The 18,176-nt window shown below is 34.8% G+C and overlaps 1 protein-coding gene across 1 annotated transcript in view; it reads right to left on the bottom strand.

Annotated features, from left to right (window-relative positions):
* The window catches only part of LOC123307376, a 34,090-nt gene extending 20,294 nt beyond the window's left edge, over positions 1–13,796 (bottom strand). Inside the window, exons 1-2 of the mRNA XM_044889658.1 lie at positions 13,564–13,796; positions 2,563–2,794 (exon numbers count right to left, since the gene is read on the bottom strand). Of these exons, the coding sequence (XP_044745593.1) occupies positions 2,563–2,731 (169 nt within the window). The 5' untranslated portion in view covers positions 2,732–2,794; positions 13,564–13,796. The remainder of the gene's footprint in view (positions 1–2,562; positions 2,795–13,563) is intronic.
* Positions 13,797–18,176: the final 4,380 nt, after the last annotated feature.

The following is an 18,176-nucleotide window of genomic DNA, read 5'->3' as shown; positions in this document are numbered from 1 at the left end:
ATAATCTTTGGAAACGCCTTGGAGTACCCGAAAAATTCTTAGCAGTGTGTAAAAGCCTTCATACAAACAACACCGCTAGAATACAGCATAATGGCTACAACTGACCCTTCACCAACTCTGGAATAAAACAATGCTGCGTGTTAGCGTCTTTACTGTTCAATATTTTCGCCATAGCTGTCTCGATAATTGCTGACACGAGTATGGCTGTAAGAGACGTTGGAATAAGATTCTGATTTGATGGAGGCCTGTTTAACCTGAAGCGCCTCATAGCAAAAATCCGTACAAAGTTTAACACGGAACTTCAATATGCAGAGGACTGCGCACTTATCGCTAGCAGCTCAGAGGATCTACAGATAATGTTGGACACCTATAAACATATATATGAAGCTTTAGGCCTTAGACTCAATATCGACAAAAACAAAATCCTGGTAAGCCCACCAGAAAGCCTTCAAACAGATATCAGCCTGGAGGATAAAACTCTAGAACAGGTCGAGCAGTTTGAATACTTGGGGAGCTTCATAAATACTAGGGCTAACCTGGACACGGAAATACACAACCGTAAATTCGGCATCACAGGCATTCCGGAAACTAAAAGACAGAGTGTTTCAAAATTACGACCCCAATCTGAAGAACAAGACGGCTGTTTATAAAGCAGTGGTCCTCCTAACGCTTCTTTACGGAAGCAAAAGCTGGACGCCCTACCGGCGGCATATTGAACAGCTTGAACAAACGCAACAACGTCGTCTAAGACAAATAATGCACATAAAGTGGTTCCACAAAGTTTCAAATGCAGAAGTCTTGCAACGCGCGAGTTGTACAATTGAGAGTCAAGTAACGAGGGTCCGACTCAGTTGGAGCGGCCACATTCTGAGGATGCAAGACACAAGTCTCCCCAAACTAGCTTTGTATGGCGAATTCACAGAGGGAGTTTGTCTATGGGGAGCTCGGAAAACAGGAGGACAGTATGAGCGGTTTAAGGATATACCTACTGCATCAATCAGTTAATGCCAATCATAACTGGGAACAACTAGCGTTAGACAGATCACAGTGGAGGTCTCTGGTCCACAGTTATAATGGAGACTCGAGAAGAATACAGCGGCGGCCAGATCTGGTTGATGATTATCCATGCCCGCCGGAGTGTGGAAGGATCTGTAGGTCACAGTTGGGTCTCTTCAGTGACAGGAGGGCACACAGTCGCAAGCCCTAATAAATTTTAAATTTGATCGCACCGATAGTTCTGTTTTTGAGTCTTTTTGTAGATTTATTCTCGGTAACGGGATACAGCAATGAATGAAAGAATGAAAACTAATCCGAAAATGTAGCTCTGATGAAACAAGAATATATAATTTCAAGGTTTCCGATCAGAAAATTATCATTTCATTTGGTGTTCTATCATCCCCAGAAATATTACTCGATATTTTCTATTTACCTTCTATATTGATTTACGATCTGAATCTGATTTAATCCGATTTTGGTATCAAATTCGATCGATGTCCTGCCAATAGTACCTACCTTGTAAATAAAAATGTAATGTGGAAACAGCTACAGAAATTTAGCAGATACGCCTACCTCCCTAATATTTCATTCCATAGTTGAATGAAGTCAATGATTTTCTTTCTTTATAATTATTCATATGATATTCCTTTGGCAAGAGCTATAATACAATATCAACAACCTCGTTTGAACTCAGGAAATAGGATACTTAAATATTTAACCTTAACTAGAATTTCGGCAACCATCAAGAAATGAAACGTTTCGATTTCAAGAAACGATATACCCCATTATAATAGTTATAAATAAACCAAAGTGAGGTGAAACACGAAAAAGATATCGATTGAAAGTTTTATCAGTCAATGACTTCAGCTCTAGTTCCGTGATATGCGGAAATGAACTGTTGAAACAAGGAGGTTTTCTTGAATTTTTTCATTTTGCATTTTTCTAGTTCTAAGATTTCCGATATAGGTAACTATCAACCCATTTCCTGCAGCTCACTTCCAAATATAAGACTCAACATGTTGAGCGCTTAAATGAAGAATTCTGAATGAACTGCCATAAAACAAGACTCACATCAATATCTTCTGATCATGTTCGATTAATTGTGAAATCATACTAGAAACCTTTTTCTATAGATAACTTCAAAAAAATATTCGAACACTGTATATACATTATTTATATTAAAGCTTTGACGTTAATGAAAAATTTCCTCCTATGATGTGAGTCTAAAAATGACTGTGGGGTCCTTTGGAAATGAAAGCTGGGAAAATAATATTTGATGAAAATTAATTTGAAACAATAATGACAGGAGCTGTTGTGTGAATGAAAATTTGTTATTTTACTATCATTCTGATCAGAACAGCTTGCTATACAGATAAATACAATTAAATAATCTTAAAACAAGACAACAACAAGTTCACAAATTTTACACTCATTTATCTAATTTATGGTCAAAATGAATGAAATTCATCCAAAACGATTATTGATTCCCTAACCTTCACCTAATTCGTATGATGCATCGTTCCAAAAAATCTATCGATCGAGTTAAAAATATATACATCCACTTACAAGAAGTTAAGGCGATCGTTAGAGCTGAATTCTTCGCTTGGGTCGCTGAAATTTCATGCTCTATGACGTATTCTTCATAACGCACCCTCCTATCATTTTCTATCATTGGCGAAGAACATACTGCACTGCACGCCATCATAAAAATGAGATAAGTAAGTGAGTATTTCATGTTTCATCTTCATGGGATAACCACAATCAGTCTTCAAGAACATTTCATTCTCTTTCTGGTGTCCTGAAAGAAACAAATCGAATTAATTTCATGTCATTCGAAGTACATAATAATATACATATATAAAAATAATAATGCTAAGCACTGAGTTACTCATTCGGTGTTATTACTTGGACCACCACTGATTAAGTAGCCCTACAGAAAAAAATAAGAACAATGATGACGAAACATCAAAAACATCACTCTAAAAGCTCAATAGAACGAACTACCACGACATCTTATGGGTCGAGGACAATATTTCCTGAACAAGACTGCTTCATCAAGCAGTTTCTCATGCCGATAACTCTACTCCATTCGAGCCGCAACAGGATCACATAAAAATCGAGGTGAACCATGATTATATCGACATATCTGCGTCGAACTACTGGTTGACTTCCGGAAAATAGTTTTCTGAGACATCATTGCCATCCAAGATCAAGTAATTCCAACAAGGAACTATATGAAATATAACGCCAAGGATAACTCAGTACTCAGTCGCGGACGATAGCTGTCCTTCTGGCTGTGCGACACATAAAACCACAGCCAAAGATTATAGAGTAGTCTCTATAATCTTTGACCACAGCCTTCTTACACACACTGTGCTAAGAGGGCATCCAGCACATCACCGGTCGATGCCAGAAGTTCGCGTGCACGGAGTACAAGAATCGACATGATGCTGTTGCCAAGATTTCAAACCAAGAATTGGCTATAAAATACCAACTTCTAAGGCAGCCAAGTCGAACTCAATATCACTCAATATCACAGGTTGGCCAAAACCATAAAGACCGTAGATTCAGTGCGCCGCGAAGACTTATATCTCAATAAGACGAATTAGGTACTTAAAATCTAATCAAAAAAGTATAGATATTTATGGAATCACAAAAATGCACTTAACCTCATCTTGGAAAGACCAAGTAGGTACTGAAAATTTTGACAAAAAAAATATATCAATATTTATTGAATTACAAAAATTAAAAACATTGAATTTTTACCAGACATTTGACATCTTTTAACAAATTTTGACAATTTGGGATATGAACTGCGTTCAAGTGTTCATCCCTTAATCGCAATTTTTCTGGAGATTTGCTTTCTCTCATCAAAGAAAATAATTGTTCACCAATTGAACTTGCAAACATTGAAAGTATTTATTTTGGTGTCAAATTATCTCGTTTCTCGAAATTGAATAAGCAAAAAATTAAATTCGAATTTAGAAACACAATCGAATTTTTTTTTTAAATGGGTCTGTCTTTGAATCTCAATCACTTCCATCTGTAAGTAGGGGGAATTTTCTCCATATCGATAGTTAATAAAAAAATGGCTTTTTTGGAACTTAATCTTGCAATGGCTTCCAGAATTCTGCCAAAAGGCTCCCCACTTTTCTGGATATTCTTATTCATATAGTATTGGGACATTTGAACTTTCCTGATACTTTTTACAATTCGGAAAAAGTGAGACTGTTTTTCCCACATCTGTTATAGCTAGACATGGTCCTTGAAAGTTCGTGCTTTTTTTTCTACGTCCAAGCTCTTATTATTCACGGCATACAGGAGAAGCGTTGCCAAATCGTGCAGCAAAATACGACTCGTATTTATATTGATTATGATTTGAATTTTGAGATACAGAGAGGAATCGGGCACTTTCGGCATCTCAGTTATCTTTGAACTTGTCCTGATGTTTCTGTCGCAGATTTGAGTGACATAGATTTTTCTTAATAGCTTTTGTCTTTCAGCTTTCAGGAGTATTCAATAATACTCAATGCTTTTATGAAGCAAACATATTGTATTTTCCTGAATGAAAGACCTTTAATAACATTTTCCATATTCATTGGGAAGCGGATTTTCCAAAAATATACAGGATGAGTCTTTGACTCGTACAAATTTTTTAACAGTAGATTCGTGAAGTCAAAATAAACACTTTTTCCTATGCATTTTTTTCCAAATCGGCCCTGATAAAAAGATATAGCCATTTTAGATTTTTATAATGAGCTGTGCTACTTCTGGAAAAACAAAATTATCTCCAGTATATTTAAATAGATCTGTGACTCTACATATCTGGATCTTTTTAACAGAGTTGTTTTCAACCAATGTACCGAATTCTTCAAATTTCACAGATACTTTTTAATTTTTGAACATCAATTTACTCGAAAACGGCGCATTATCTATACGAGAATAAAGAATACTTTTATTTTATTGTTCAAATATTCATTAGATAACGTCCAACTTAGTTTAAAGAGTTGCGTTTTTTGAAATTTTGCTATTTTTATGGTACGTAATGGACATAATGAGAAAACTGGAAGATTGGATCTTGTGTTCGAAAAGATTAATCGGATAAATGAAAAAATATTTATATTTCGAAATTAATTTCATTCGATGAAACCGTTTGTGAGATAGACCTTAAAGTAATATTTTTTTATGGCTGTTTTTCAACAGCCTGTATCTTTTGAACCGAACCGATTCGAAAAAAATGACGAGGAAAAAAGTGTTTTTTTTTTACCTCAAGAATCCACTACTATTTATACGAGTCAAATACTCGCATCCTGTTATGAATGTATTCAGTTATTTTTCGTTGTTGAAAAGTCTAAAAGGTGAATTTTTGGCACTAAACTGTGATCAGTTCTCCATAAACGTCTAGTAGGCCATCGCGGTGAATAAACCTGTATGTAGGTAAGAAAAACATATGAAATGTATATGTTACGGGCAATGTAAATAATTGGGCATTGTTCATAATGCCCGGGCAATTTAAAAAGTGCCCAAATGGATAAGACAAAATGATAAATTATGTTCCAAATATGACATTGCCCGGTCATTATGTATAATGCTGGAAGTCAAGTGGGCAATTTAAAAATCATTTTTATTCATATTTCTTATGAAAAAACCAAATTTTTACATACCTAACTGACAAAGTAACAAAAAATAACAAATTTCACATGCTGACAAACAAACCGATGGCGATGAAATAAGTACAAACAAAACTTAAGTCCAAATAAAAATAATGTATTAGATATGTACGTACTTATAAATTTATATTTACACAAAATGTCAATATGTAGCAATACCTACATAGAGGGTGTATTTATTAGAGCATCTTCCACTTTGGTGACATTTGGAGTTACATAGCTTTTTTTACGACACTTGCACTTATCGGATTTACAGCCACATCGACTATAGCTTTGGCCCTCTTTCTTGGATGACAATCTTGCACATTCTCATAGTGAAATCTCTGTCTGTGGAATATCTTCGCCATATATAAACTTCTCATTACAAATTGTAAATTGGTTAGTGGAATAAAGTTGATTTATTTCCGTGTTTCGTGCGGTAGTTTCTCCTTATCATGATGACTTGGATCTGGTAGCTTCGCTAACACATGTGATTTATTTTGCAGTTGACCTTTTTCTACAGACTGTAAATTGATCTGATCTTCTACTAAAACCTCTAAGTCCTCTTCACAATTTATATTATGCAGAACATCTGTGGTTAAAAAACTTTTTAGACCAACTTTTAACTTTGTCCCAAACATGGCCTCGTACGGAGTCACAGTTGATGCCATTAAGATGAGCCACGGCCCTCTTAACCCTTAAGAGGGCTGTGGATGAGCTCTGTTTTTCATTAGCTGACCATTAATCAAAGTGCCCAAAGAAATAATAGCGGTATTTATAATGACCGGGCAATGTGAGAAATTATCGTAAAGTAATTCGAATTTATCAAATTGCCCAATTTTAATGGTCATTTTTCATAATAACCAAGCATTATGAATACTGACCAAAATAATTACATTGCCCGTAACATATATACATGTTGCCTACGGTTCAATAAATCTTGATGTCAACATGTATACTTCGAAATTTGACATCAAGTAGGTATGTATTGAACTGTAGAGGAGAGTATTTTCTGAATTTCAATTCTGAATCGAATTGTTAAATAATTGGAAAAAAATTGGTCGTAATGAATATTAAAACTTCTATCATATTTATAACATAAGTATTCGAAATGAGAATAATATTAGCATCCAGAGAATATGAGACATTTTTTTCTAGGTATAATGTAGGACAAGATTTGTCAGAAATTGTTCCATATCACTTCAATCTTTAAATACAGTCAAATTAGTATAATTATTTTTTTTTCGAGAAACGGTTTTAATGTTATGACTTTCAATAGCTTTGTTCCACAATTTTTCCGATAGCATATTTGAATAGCCCGTGATAAGCAGTATCTTACTTCATACTGATCTGTCACTATTCGATTCTGCCACGATCATTCACAAAATCTATCTACTCACGTGCAATCAAGCCCTCTTTAAGAGGTCTGTGGCTGATAGTTACTACATGGCCAAGGGCCTATAGGGCGGCCAATAATGCAAATCTGCCACTGCCTATTATTAAGGCATCAGGATAACAATGAAGCAGCACACATCAAGGACAAATGAAAAATTAATAAATTCACTTTTAGGGGCTACAATCCATGATACCCATTAGTTGAAATGGAACGCCCTGTATTCATTTTCATTCTAGCTTCCGGAGGTATCTCATTATAAATAATGAACCGAAAGAATATTAATAAACGTAATAAGCGTTCAAGCACGAATTATGATATTTATTGAACACTTAGAATAGTTAATGGAGAACAATAATTGTTTTTTGTTGAGAAATACGAAGGTTGAGGACAATTTCATTCGATAATCATTGAAATGAGGACTGATTCAACATGACAAAATGAATATAAAACATGAATTCATTATTGTTATCCATTATAGCATGAAATATAAAAAATATAATTTGGGCTATTGTTTCGTTAATATACATATATTACATTACATGTTATAATAATATACAGGGTGTCCCAGATAATATGGGAAACATATTAATGTGAGATGGAGAACATCTGGAGGGTCACGAAAAACCCCCATATGTAGTATCTAGGAGTTCTAGATTCTGATTTACAGGGTGTTTTTCAAATTTGAATGGAAATCAAAACCACTCTATCTTCTGAACGGAATCACCGATTTATCCGAAATTTGGAATGGAGATAGCTTCCATGAGGCTCCAGAAAAGTGCGATCAAATATCATTCGAATTTCAGGACCGTATCATAAAAATTTGGACAGTTCTTACAAGTTCGCGGAATCACCCTGTACAATGAATTTTATGGAAGCTATCTCCATTCCAAATTTCAGATGAATCGGTGATTCCGTTCAGGAGATAGAGTGGTTTTAATTTCCATTCAAATTTGATAAACACCCTGTAAATCAGAATCTAGAACTCCTAGATACCATATAGGTATGGGGGTTTTTCGTGATCCTCTAGGTGTTCTCTATCTCACATTGAAATGTTTCTCATCTTATCTGGGACACTCTGTATAGTATATGTATTCATTTTGCACAAAAATGTCCAAGCAGATCAATTTTCATTTTGAATTAGGCAAATTTTCATGTAAAATTGAGTAGTTTTTCGTGCACCCCCAAAAAAGAGCAATTTTTTTTAAATGGCAACATTATTTTTTTTGCGCCAGATATAGATAGACTTCTTGTTGTTGAGGATTATTTAATTATTTTTTTATTAACTTTTCTATATCATAAGAAAAAATGTATGTCATTGAAAAAAACCTATCATAACATAACCAAAGCATCCTGAGTAACAAAAGGTTTTTCCAATTCTGATAATAAATTGGGGTTGCCTTTAAATAGAATCAACTGCCACGTCGTGAGCGTATATTACAAACACCTCAATTTTACATGAATAGTTGCATCATTTCATTTGAAATGAATTTACCTGTACGAGCACTCTGCTATACAAAAAAGTAATTTGTGCCTTTGAGTATTCAACTCAGTGGTTGTGCGTAACTTTTTACTCACTCTGTATAAACTTTTGAATCGAAAAATACAGGAAATGGAATGTAGACGAATTGCTCATTCTAGTCATTCTTGTACTCGGTCGGAACCAAGAAAACATCAAACTTCGAAATTATGCAAAGAATCAGTATACTATTAAGTAATAATAATTTCACTTCCAAAAATGAATATTTTATACTTTAAAAGGTATCGGATATTTTGACAATTTAGCCATCGACGTCTTCTCATGTATTGTTGAAACTAAAAAACAATTTCCAAATCTTGCAAACTTTCACTCATTATATCTATCTTTTGTTCATAAGGGTTAACGTAGAAAAAATTCTATATGATTTCATTGACCTGCAAATGTTCTCCAAGTAATTGATTAATCAAGTGTGGGTGGAAGTCAAAAATGGTGAAAATAATATAAGAGTTCGTTTCATCAAACGGAGTAATCCAAAAGTTGATGTTCATTAGGAATTGAATTGACTGTTCGAAGTGTGATATATTATTGCAATAATTCGATATAATTGTGTCTCTACATTTCTAAAGGGAGATTGATGGATGTTCGTTTTTGAACAGTATTAAAAGACTTCAATCCATATAGGCTATTCACATAGATAATTACCCGGTAGCAGGTCTTTTATTGTGTCGTGATAGCATAGGAGTGGTAGGTACAGTGATGGGTGGGTGATTCAGGAGGTTAGGAAACACCTAATTTTCCGCAATCTGGAATAACACTTTTATCGAAGATTGGCAATTTATGGTATGGAGTAAATTAATATTTATTTATTCGTATAAATTTTCATCTATACAAAATTCACTATAGAGTTTAAAAAATAATGTAGATAATGTAATTATTTTGAGAATTTTCAAAGTAATCAATATCTCTAATGAAAACTAGTTTTAACTGCAAGAATCTGATCAAAACAAATAATTCCTACGCTTGCAGACAAAAATAAGTATGTACTATGCTTACAATACATCCTAAACGTCACGCTAAAAGCTCAATAGAACGAACAGAGCTGCGACGACTCCTTGGGGGTCCATTTATTGTAGATTTGTCAAACTGTATGCCTCAGAAAATGGAAGTACTTTGAGAACATTTTCTGAACAAGGCCGATTCATCAGAACTGTATCGAGTAGTTTGTGATGCTGATAGTTCTACTCCGTTGAAGCTACCACAGGACCAGACAGACTTGGAAACCGTCTAACACTCTGCAGAAAGCAAAATGCATAAACTGATTGGCAAACCTTTGCATGAAAGACACCAGAACGAGGTCAATCATAATTACATCGACATATCTGCGTCCAACTACTGCTTGACTTCCAAAAGGTTGTTTCCCAATACCTACAGAGAGCTTCACCATTGCCATCCAGGATCAAGTGGTTCCAACAAGGAACTAAATGAAATGTATCGCCACGGATACCTTCGTGGCGGACGAAAGCTGTTTAATATATGAAACCATCGAACACATCAGATACCAGAGGTTCGTGAGCATGTCTCATAAGAAGAGACGTGATGCTGTTGCCAAGATTTTACATCAAAAATGGGTGCATAAGGTGAAAAAAGGTTGCTTATTACAATAACCATACAGTTTATGTTTTGCACAATGATCATCACATGCTCAACTGGAATTGCATGGTTTTTACAGGCCGGAAAATAACTCACAATAGATCTGACCTCATATTGCTGAATAAGGATAAGAACAGAGCACTATTCATCGACTACTTATTATATACATTGAAAAGATTTCAAGATACAGAGATCTCGAGAAACAAGCCAGAAAACAATGCAAGTTGAAAGATATCAAGACAATCCTGACCATCCCTATTGTATTTTCATCTGCAGGTCTTATACCGACGATACGATTCGATTTCCATAGGAGAGCTAAGAAGACAAATCGAAAGATTTTAAAGTTTTTTTGCTCTAGTAGAAATCCAATGAAATCAGTTTAATATGAGGTCATTTAATTGAACAGAACCAATCAGAACAACATTATACGGAAAACAGATCCCATGGGCTGTTTTCACTGTTTTCACAATTAAATTATTTAATTCAATTTGGACGTTTCAAATATTTAATATCTACAAATTTCACGATTTGATCATAATACTGATGAAAATATCAATGAAATTAAAGAAGCAAATATACCAAAAAATACTGTTTACAGTAAAAAGTTTGTGTGGAAGGCAGTGGAAGAGTTTACGTCGATTGGGCTGTGAACATGAGAAGAAAAGATGGTACAGAGTTCAATGAAGCTACCAGTCAAAAACTATATGGAACCTAACAAATAAGCTGTTACAAGAAAAATATTATAAAGAAATGAACTTTTCTAATTTTTCTTTTGATAATTGCACATCTAAATAAATTGTTTTGGCTCTGTATTTTTTCTATAATGAGCAAAAAATGTTCTATCCGAATAACCCCCGAACATTGATAAATAGTCGAAAAATTTTTTTAAAAACTTTCTTATCGGCAACAGCATAAGACATTGATGTAAAAATAACTGTTTTGTTACCATACCATCCAAAATTTTTTAATTCTAACTAAACTCAGAGTTTTCTTAATATCAGAATTTGTTTAACAATTTGTAATATTACTAAAATTGATTTTGAGAAAATTTGAACCATAACAGTACCTTCGATAATTCTCTAGAACTTACACTCAATTCTAAATAAACTGCTCCACAAGAGTTAGGGATATCGTATTCAATCGTTTTTAAAGTATGTAATCTTCGAGAAAATCGCTGTAAAATCATTCAAAACTCAATAACAACTTGAATCGATCCAATAAAATCAGTATGAGACATTTCGTCAATCTGGTCGCCTTTTTTCTGAAGTTTGGTTCTTTGCATATGCTTCATGAATGTTCTCATTTTGAAATGAAGTCAGTTTATCAACGGCTTCGATTTGAAACAAGTTTCCTGAAAATGCCAAGACGGAAATTAACAAACGCTGAGGCTAATAGGGCTATCGGAATGCAACAGGGTGGCCTAACTCAGGATGTTGTAGCGGAAAGGCTCCAAGTCAGCCAAAGTGGATATCTCGACTTTGGAGTAGGTTCAAGAAAGACCAAGGCTTAGTGGGCGACGAAAAACAACACCTGCTCAGGATCATTTCATCACCGTTTCGGCGAGAAAAAACCCTACATCTACGTGTAGAATGCTACGGCATACTCTTCAAAATGCAGATGGGGTCCAAGTTTTCATCGAAACCATCAGACGACATTTGAGAGAGGTGAATCTAGGTTCTAGACATCCATTAAAAGGAGTTCCATTATCACGTGACCATAAGCGTCAAAGACTGGAATGGGCAAGGCAACATATCAATTGGAACGATCAATGGCGTAGTGTCTTTTTCACTGATGAATCCAGATATGGATGATTTTCAGATTCTCGAAGAATAAGGGTATGGACAATCCCACGCATACCCCGTAATCGTGGCTATATGTCCAAGAAGTCCATGCATTCCGAGAGGGTAGTGTTATGGTATGGGCTGGGATATGTTTCAACGGGCGCACAGATCTACACATTTGTCCTGGGAATATGACCGACTTACACTATAGAGAGCATGTCATTGACAATGTTGTGCTAAATTTTCACGCTGCTATTGGTGAAACTTTTCAATTTCTAGACGATAACGATAGACCGCACCGTGGAGCCATAGTTGAGAATGCGCGCGAGGAGCTTGGTATACCACATTTACCAATACCTCCGCACTCACCAGATTTGAATTGCATAGAACATGCATGGGATATGCTCCAAAGAAGATTAGGTAATTATCAACCTACCCCAGAATCCTTAAATGATCTAAGAGAGCTTCTGTCCCGTTTATGGAACCAAATTCCTCAAGAAATGTTCAATAACCTCGTGTGTAGTATGCAAAGAAGATGTCAAGCTGTTATTGATGCCCGTGGAGGCCATACATTATATTGATAGTCTTAAAATGCTTGAATTCTCTGGGAATAAAATTTCGTTATTTTACTCGATTTTTCTCAACCACCCTGTATACGCTGCAGACCTACAGGCTAAAATTAATTTGCAACTCGAAATCATATTAATATGAATTTTCATCACAAAAATCTTATTTTACCTATATTTTTTTGCAATTTAAGTCAATATCTCTAACTCATGTGGAGCAGTTTATCTGAGAAAAAATCTGGATTCATCTCTGAACTTCGAAGCCCATTTTGAGTAATATGTGTCTGAAGTTGAAAACTAGAAATAATATTCTGCAGATACTAGCTACTTATACTTCATCGGTTACTGATGCAACTACCCTTCGTACGGCAGCCCTATAGCCTTGTTTTTTTCGCTTTCTTCGAAAAAAATATCGATATACAACTGAATTTATGACAGTTATCACTTGATGTATTAGATTTTTACCTATTCATTGGTTTTTTGTTGCTATCCGTTCTTCGAAATCGCCTCATATTAGTCATATTCACCGATAGATTGTCATTTTAAATTGTAAATTTTTATTGTAGGTAATAATACGATCAGCTCGAACTTTTGTGCAATTCTTCGTATCGATACATCCCACAGTGTTTCAAATCAATTTCAGTAAGATCTATATTTGTTATTTGAACAACAATTTTTTTGAGATGCTTATAACTCCAAAACCATCTGCTGGATTTGCGCATTGAGCGAATTAACCGGCGCATTCGGTACCCTGCAAATTACAAAAGTTCTCTGTTTCTGTTTTCTTGCGTTACATATTGTTAAGGTTTGTGTTGGATGGTCATAATTAAATTTGACCACGAATTCTTCACTAATAAGTCAAACTCAAGCGTTTGATTCGAAAAGTACAGACATTCGGGCAAAATGACAAGGCTCATACTCTTAGTGGGAAGCGCGCAAAAAGAATAATATAAGCGAAAACACAGAATCACATGAGAATGAGTAAATAAGTACTGAATGCTTTACTGAAACTTCACTAATCATTCAAAAATGTCGTAAATAAACTCACAAAATATTCCAGAGCGACGAGCACTGATTGAATACTGGATCCGGCAATCGAAACACGTGAAACAATCCTAGAAAAGTTCGGCCCAACACCTCAGCTGCGATAACGAACTGAACGAAATTCAAAGTATCTATATGACGAATTCATTCATTACGGTGCCATGCGCGATCCCTGCACGATCACCTCTCGTATAAAATTCCTGCGGACTGGACTGAAGTACAGGAAGAAATGTGTAATGCACCGACCGACAAGCCTCTGGCATATTGATTAACATTAATTAAAAACTATCATTAACACTTGACTGACTAACTAAAAACGTAATTGTGTTATTCGATGAGCCTTCAAGTGCAAGAATTAGCAAGTTTTCCAGCAGATAAAACTTCAACATTGAATGACATTGATGTCGTTATACAAGTTATACATTATGAATAAGCTATTGAATCGCTTGTAAAGGGTTGGGATAAAGTATCGAACCGAATAGAATAGAATATAATAGAATAGGTATATATTTATTTTCAATAATTATTGCGATATCCCAAGGTACAACAATAAAAATGAAAAAGTCAAAATCATATTAGAAATTGCTATGTGTGATAATCTTTACAGAAAGTTTCAAATTCATGTAGACCGTATGGTTCACACTTTAGTATCAGATCGTATATTGTTTTCTTGAAAAGCCTTCAGTCTATGATCTTCTGAATCACCCTTGGTAGTTTATTAAATAATTTTATACCTGCATAATGCGTGTTCTTTTCTCGCAAAGTAGAGCAATGAAGTGGATATATAAAGGGTGTTTCATGAGTCGTTGGCCATAGCCTAATGCTGAATGCAGTTCATCCAGGCCTTTCAGAAAACATGCTTGTTTTGTATCCTAAGGCTATTATTATTAGTTTCGGAGATGTAATTTTTTCGAAATGCGGTCCTGTTTTCATTCCTTCGGTGATAATATTTATGGTCCTTTGCCGAGATTCTGGATTTTTTTAAATTCTGTTCAATTATTCTTCATTTTATACCCTCAGCAAATACTGAGTGTTCGTAAAAAAGTGTTTAAGAGTATGCAAAGTCGAGCTGTGAATTCTTTTGAAATAACATATTGAATTTGGATACAAATAATGCAAACCATCTTAGAAAATGTAAATCGTAAGTGTATTTTCTTCAAAACACACTTAAGTATTGAAATTTATTCTTTAACGATGAAAATGTAGTATCATAAGAGATGTTCGAAATGGAGTTCTTCCTTCTAGACACATTTCCTAGCGCTTAAAATCAGATTAAATAATCTGATTGTAGGGGCAATAAATATTGCCCTTTTTAACATATCCTGATTTTGTTTAACTTCTGCACAGGCTTCTTCTATCCTCTGCCGCAAATGCTCTCGTGAAGTCAGAAGTGTCTGTCACTTCTTCACGCACACTCAGTGGGACCTGGGACCTGAGGCTTTAAAATGAAAAAGATTAAAACAGAATCTGTATCAGGATTCTCGTCCATGTTATCAATAATAAAAACAAATTATCGGGAATTTGGACTTTTATTGTGGATGTTAAATTATCTTAAATCTTCGCCGACGTTTCGGACACAAACTTGTTCCTTTATCAAGGCTCGAATTTTCATTAATTTAACATATAAGCCTTTGGAAGAATAATCATTAATTTTAAAACTTTGTAACGCATTTGGTGAGATTTTTCTCTTTCTTTCCTTTTTATTATTAAAACAGAATTTTAAAAAAAATTAAAATCTCGACCGAAGACAATGAATAATATCACCAAATGAATGAAAACAGGACCACATTTCGTATAAATGACATAAAACAGAAATTCGTTCGATTCCGGTTTCATTGATGTTTTATGAAAGGAAATGAAAAGATTAAGGTTTTTCGGAAGAATAAATTTTAATAGTTATCTATGTGTATGATCGACTTGGCATACTTTTAAACACTTTTTTACAAACACTCAGTATGTGCTGAGGGTTTAAAATGAAGAAGAATTGAACAGAATTCAATATAATTCAGAATCTCGGCGAAGGACAATGAATATTATTACCGAAGGAATAAAAACAGGACCGCATTTCGAAAAAATGACATAAAATATTAATTCGTCCTGTTTCTATTCCCTTGTGACAAGTGAAAATTGAATTCCTTAGAACAAATTATGTAGTTTTTCATGGCAATAATGAAATTTCTGTAGGAGATGTAAAAAATATAGATTTTGGGGCTTGAATGAAAAATCTTGATATTCTGAGTACTGCCCTGAAAATATGAATATTTCATGAAGCGTTTGGAAGAGCTTTCTGAAGTGAACAAACCCACAAAATTAGATCGAAATCGGACCTTGCATTCCAGAGTTATGGCTATCGCAAATTTAGGCCAATATTCATGAATCACCCCGTTTCTCCGAAACTAACAGCCTTAGGACACAAAACAAGCAAGTTTTCTGAAAGGCCTGGGTGACCTGCATTCACCATCGGGCTATGGCCAACGACTCACGAAACACCCTGTATAAGGATTCATTTGTTTCGGATTTTGCACTCCTCAAAATAATGGTTTTGTTTTCGGAAAAAGAGGTGAAGTCTGTGTATGTAAAGGCCATATTTAGTTAAGATGTTATTATTCTCTATAACCCATTCCCGGGCGTAAGGCCCGCTTTTGTACATCGAAAGCTTTTTCTGTAGATACCACCCCAAAAAATAATGCAGTACGATGCTAAAGATTGCAAATTAGCATAATAAATAACTTTTAGTTCATCTAAGTCGACCTGCTTTTTCGCTACGGTTAGTGTATATGTTACAGCTAAAGTTAGGTGTGAACATAAACTCAAGATTAGCCCGCTAAACTTAGGTTTAGCTTCGGGTATTAGTTAATGTTAGTTTCTTCTATCTTTAGCCGGCTAAACTTAAGTGTAACCACATCCCATCGGCTAAAAATGTAGAAGGCTTGAGGGGCGCAAATTTTCGGTAATTAAAAGAATGTAAAGAAATAGTAATACGAGTATAATCAAACCATTAATGCAATGCAGTTTTTGTATGAATTTCACTTATTTTAATAGCAGAAAAGCATTCTGTTAAGCAGTTGAGAAATTGGAGAATGAACATATATTTGTTTCAACTGTGTCTCAACGAATTCTTATTGACGAATCTAAAAATCTAAACACTTGATGACAAAACTCATGACATGCTATTTTGAGTGTGAGGGAAAACTGTAGTGTTAATGATTATTTTTCATCTTGTTATTGTTCATAATTTGAGGGGAATTGAATGAGCAGAAGGAGATAATGAAGACAAGAATGATGCCGCCAACTTCTTCATCAAAATACCAAAGGTTAAATTCTAGAAAAATATAAGTAGAAGTACCCAATCTTGTTTGTAGGACTATTTGGCTCAAAGATCATGGAGTTAACTCTATAATCTTTGATTTGGCTGATAAGCTTTACGATGAATGCACTTGTATCCCCCGGGATGATTCATCAAGGGTGGCGACAGGCCATATTTTGGAACCCGTATGTTCAATGACTCGGGAAGAAATTTTTAACAAAATCAGCTAGAAAAAGTGTTTTCAACTATGATCATGTTCATAGTTTTTTATTGTTCTTTTTTGCGTAAGAATTGGTTGGAAAGAAATTGCAACGTTAGAAACTATAGTTCCTATTTCGTAATTTTTCCATAAACCCAATTATCGAATGGTAGGGAAAATATACTTTTGTTTATGTAAAAAATTTTCTATGTCTAATATCTCATTTTCTTGTGGGGTCATATCATGGTTTTTCACAAATTAGGCTCGGTTTTAAGAGCATTAATCTCCTAACCAGATGAAAATAACTCGTTAAATGTTGAATTGAAAACCCTTGGGCGTTATGTAATATAACCCCAATATATTCGATGCTCTTTTGCAAATTAAAATTCTGAAAATTTGAACAAAAAAGTGGCCGTGTGCGTTCGTCTTCTCCCATCTGACCATTCATGAGACATCACCTTTCCGCCAGTCTATCGAATACATTTTTAGCCGTTCCGTTTTGGGTAATGTGCACATTAGACGGCTAAAGATTAAATGCTCACACCTATCTTTAGCCGTAACATATATACTATGGAGGAAATGATACTCTTCAGTTGTGTAATATGGGGAAACCATTTCAGAGCATTGTCCATCAGAACACCAAGAAACTTCACTTGTTTACTAACTTTAATTATTTGGTCTTTGTAATGTAATATATCAGGTTGAATCCAGTGGGTTCTTTCGGTAGTGAAAAATATACACTCCGCTTTTTGCATGTTCATTACAAGCTTATTATCAATGCACCACTCCTCCATTCTAGCCATAACAGACTCCAAAATAAGAGTCGACGAAAGTATGTTTGTGGTTCGGATCAGGATGTTTGTATCATCAGCATATATATAACGGGTTGACAATTTTCCGTTGGTAGGTATTTCGTTATATCATTTATATAGATGATAAATAGTAGCGGTCGTAAAATGCTACCTTGGGGTACTCCCATAGTTGACACGAGTTCATCTGAAGTGTATGTGATTCCACTCACCATAAGAGACACTTTCGGTTGGTGAGGTAACTTTTTATGAGATCCAGTTTTTTATCTCTTATTCCACAAAGTTCCATTTTTTCCAACAAT

The sequence above is a fragment of the Coccinella septempunctata genome, chromosome 2 (assembly GCF_907165205.1).
Source record: "Coccinella septempunctata chromosome 2, icCocSept1.1, whole genome shotgun sequence".
NCBI classification, from domain to species: Eukaryota; Metazoa; Arthropoda; class Insecta; order Coleoptera; family Coccinellidae; genus Coccinella; species Coccinella septempunctata.
The sequence above is the reverse complement of the archived record's forward strand: the minus strand, read 5'-3'. Positions and strand labels throughout refer to the sequence as shown.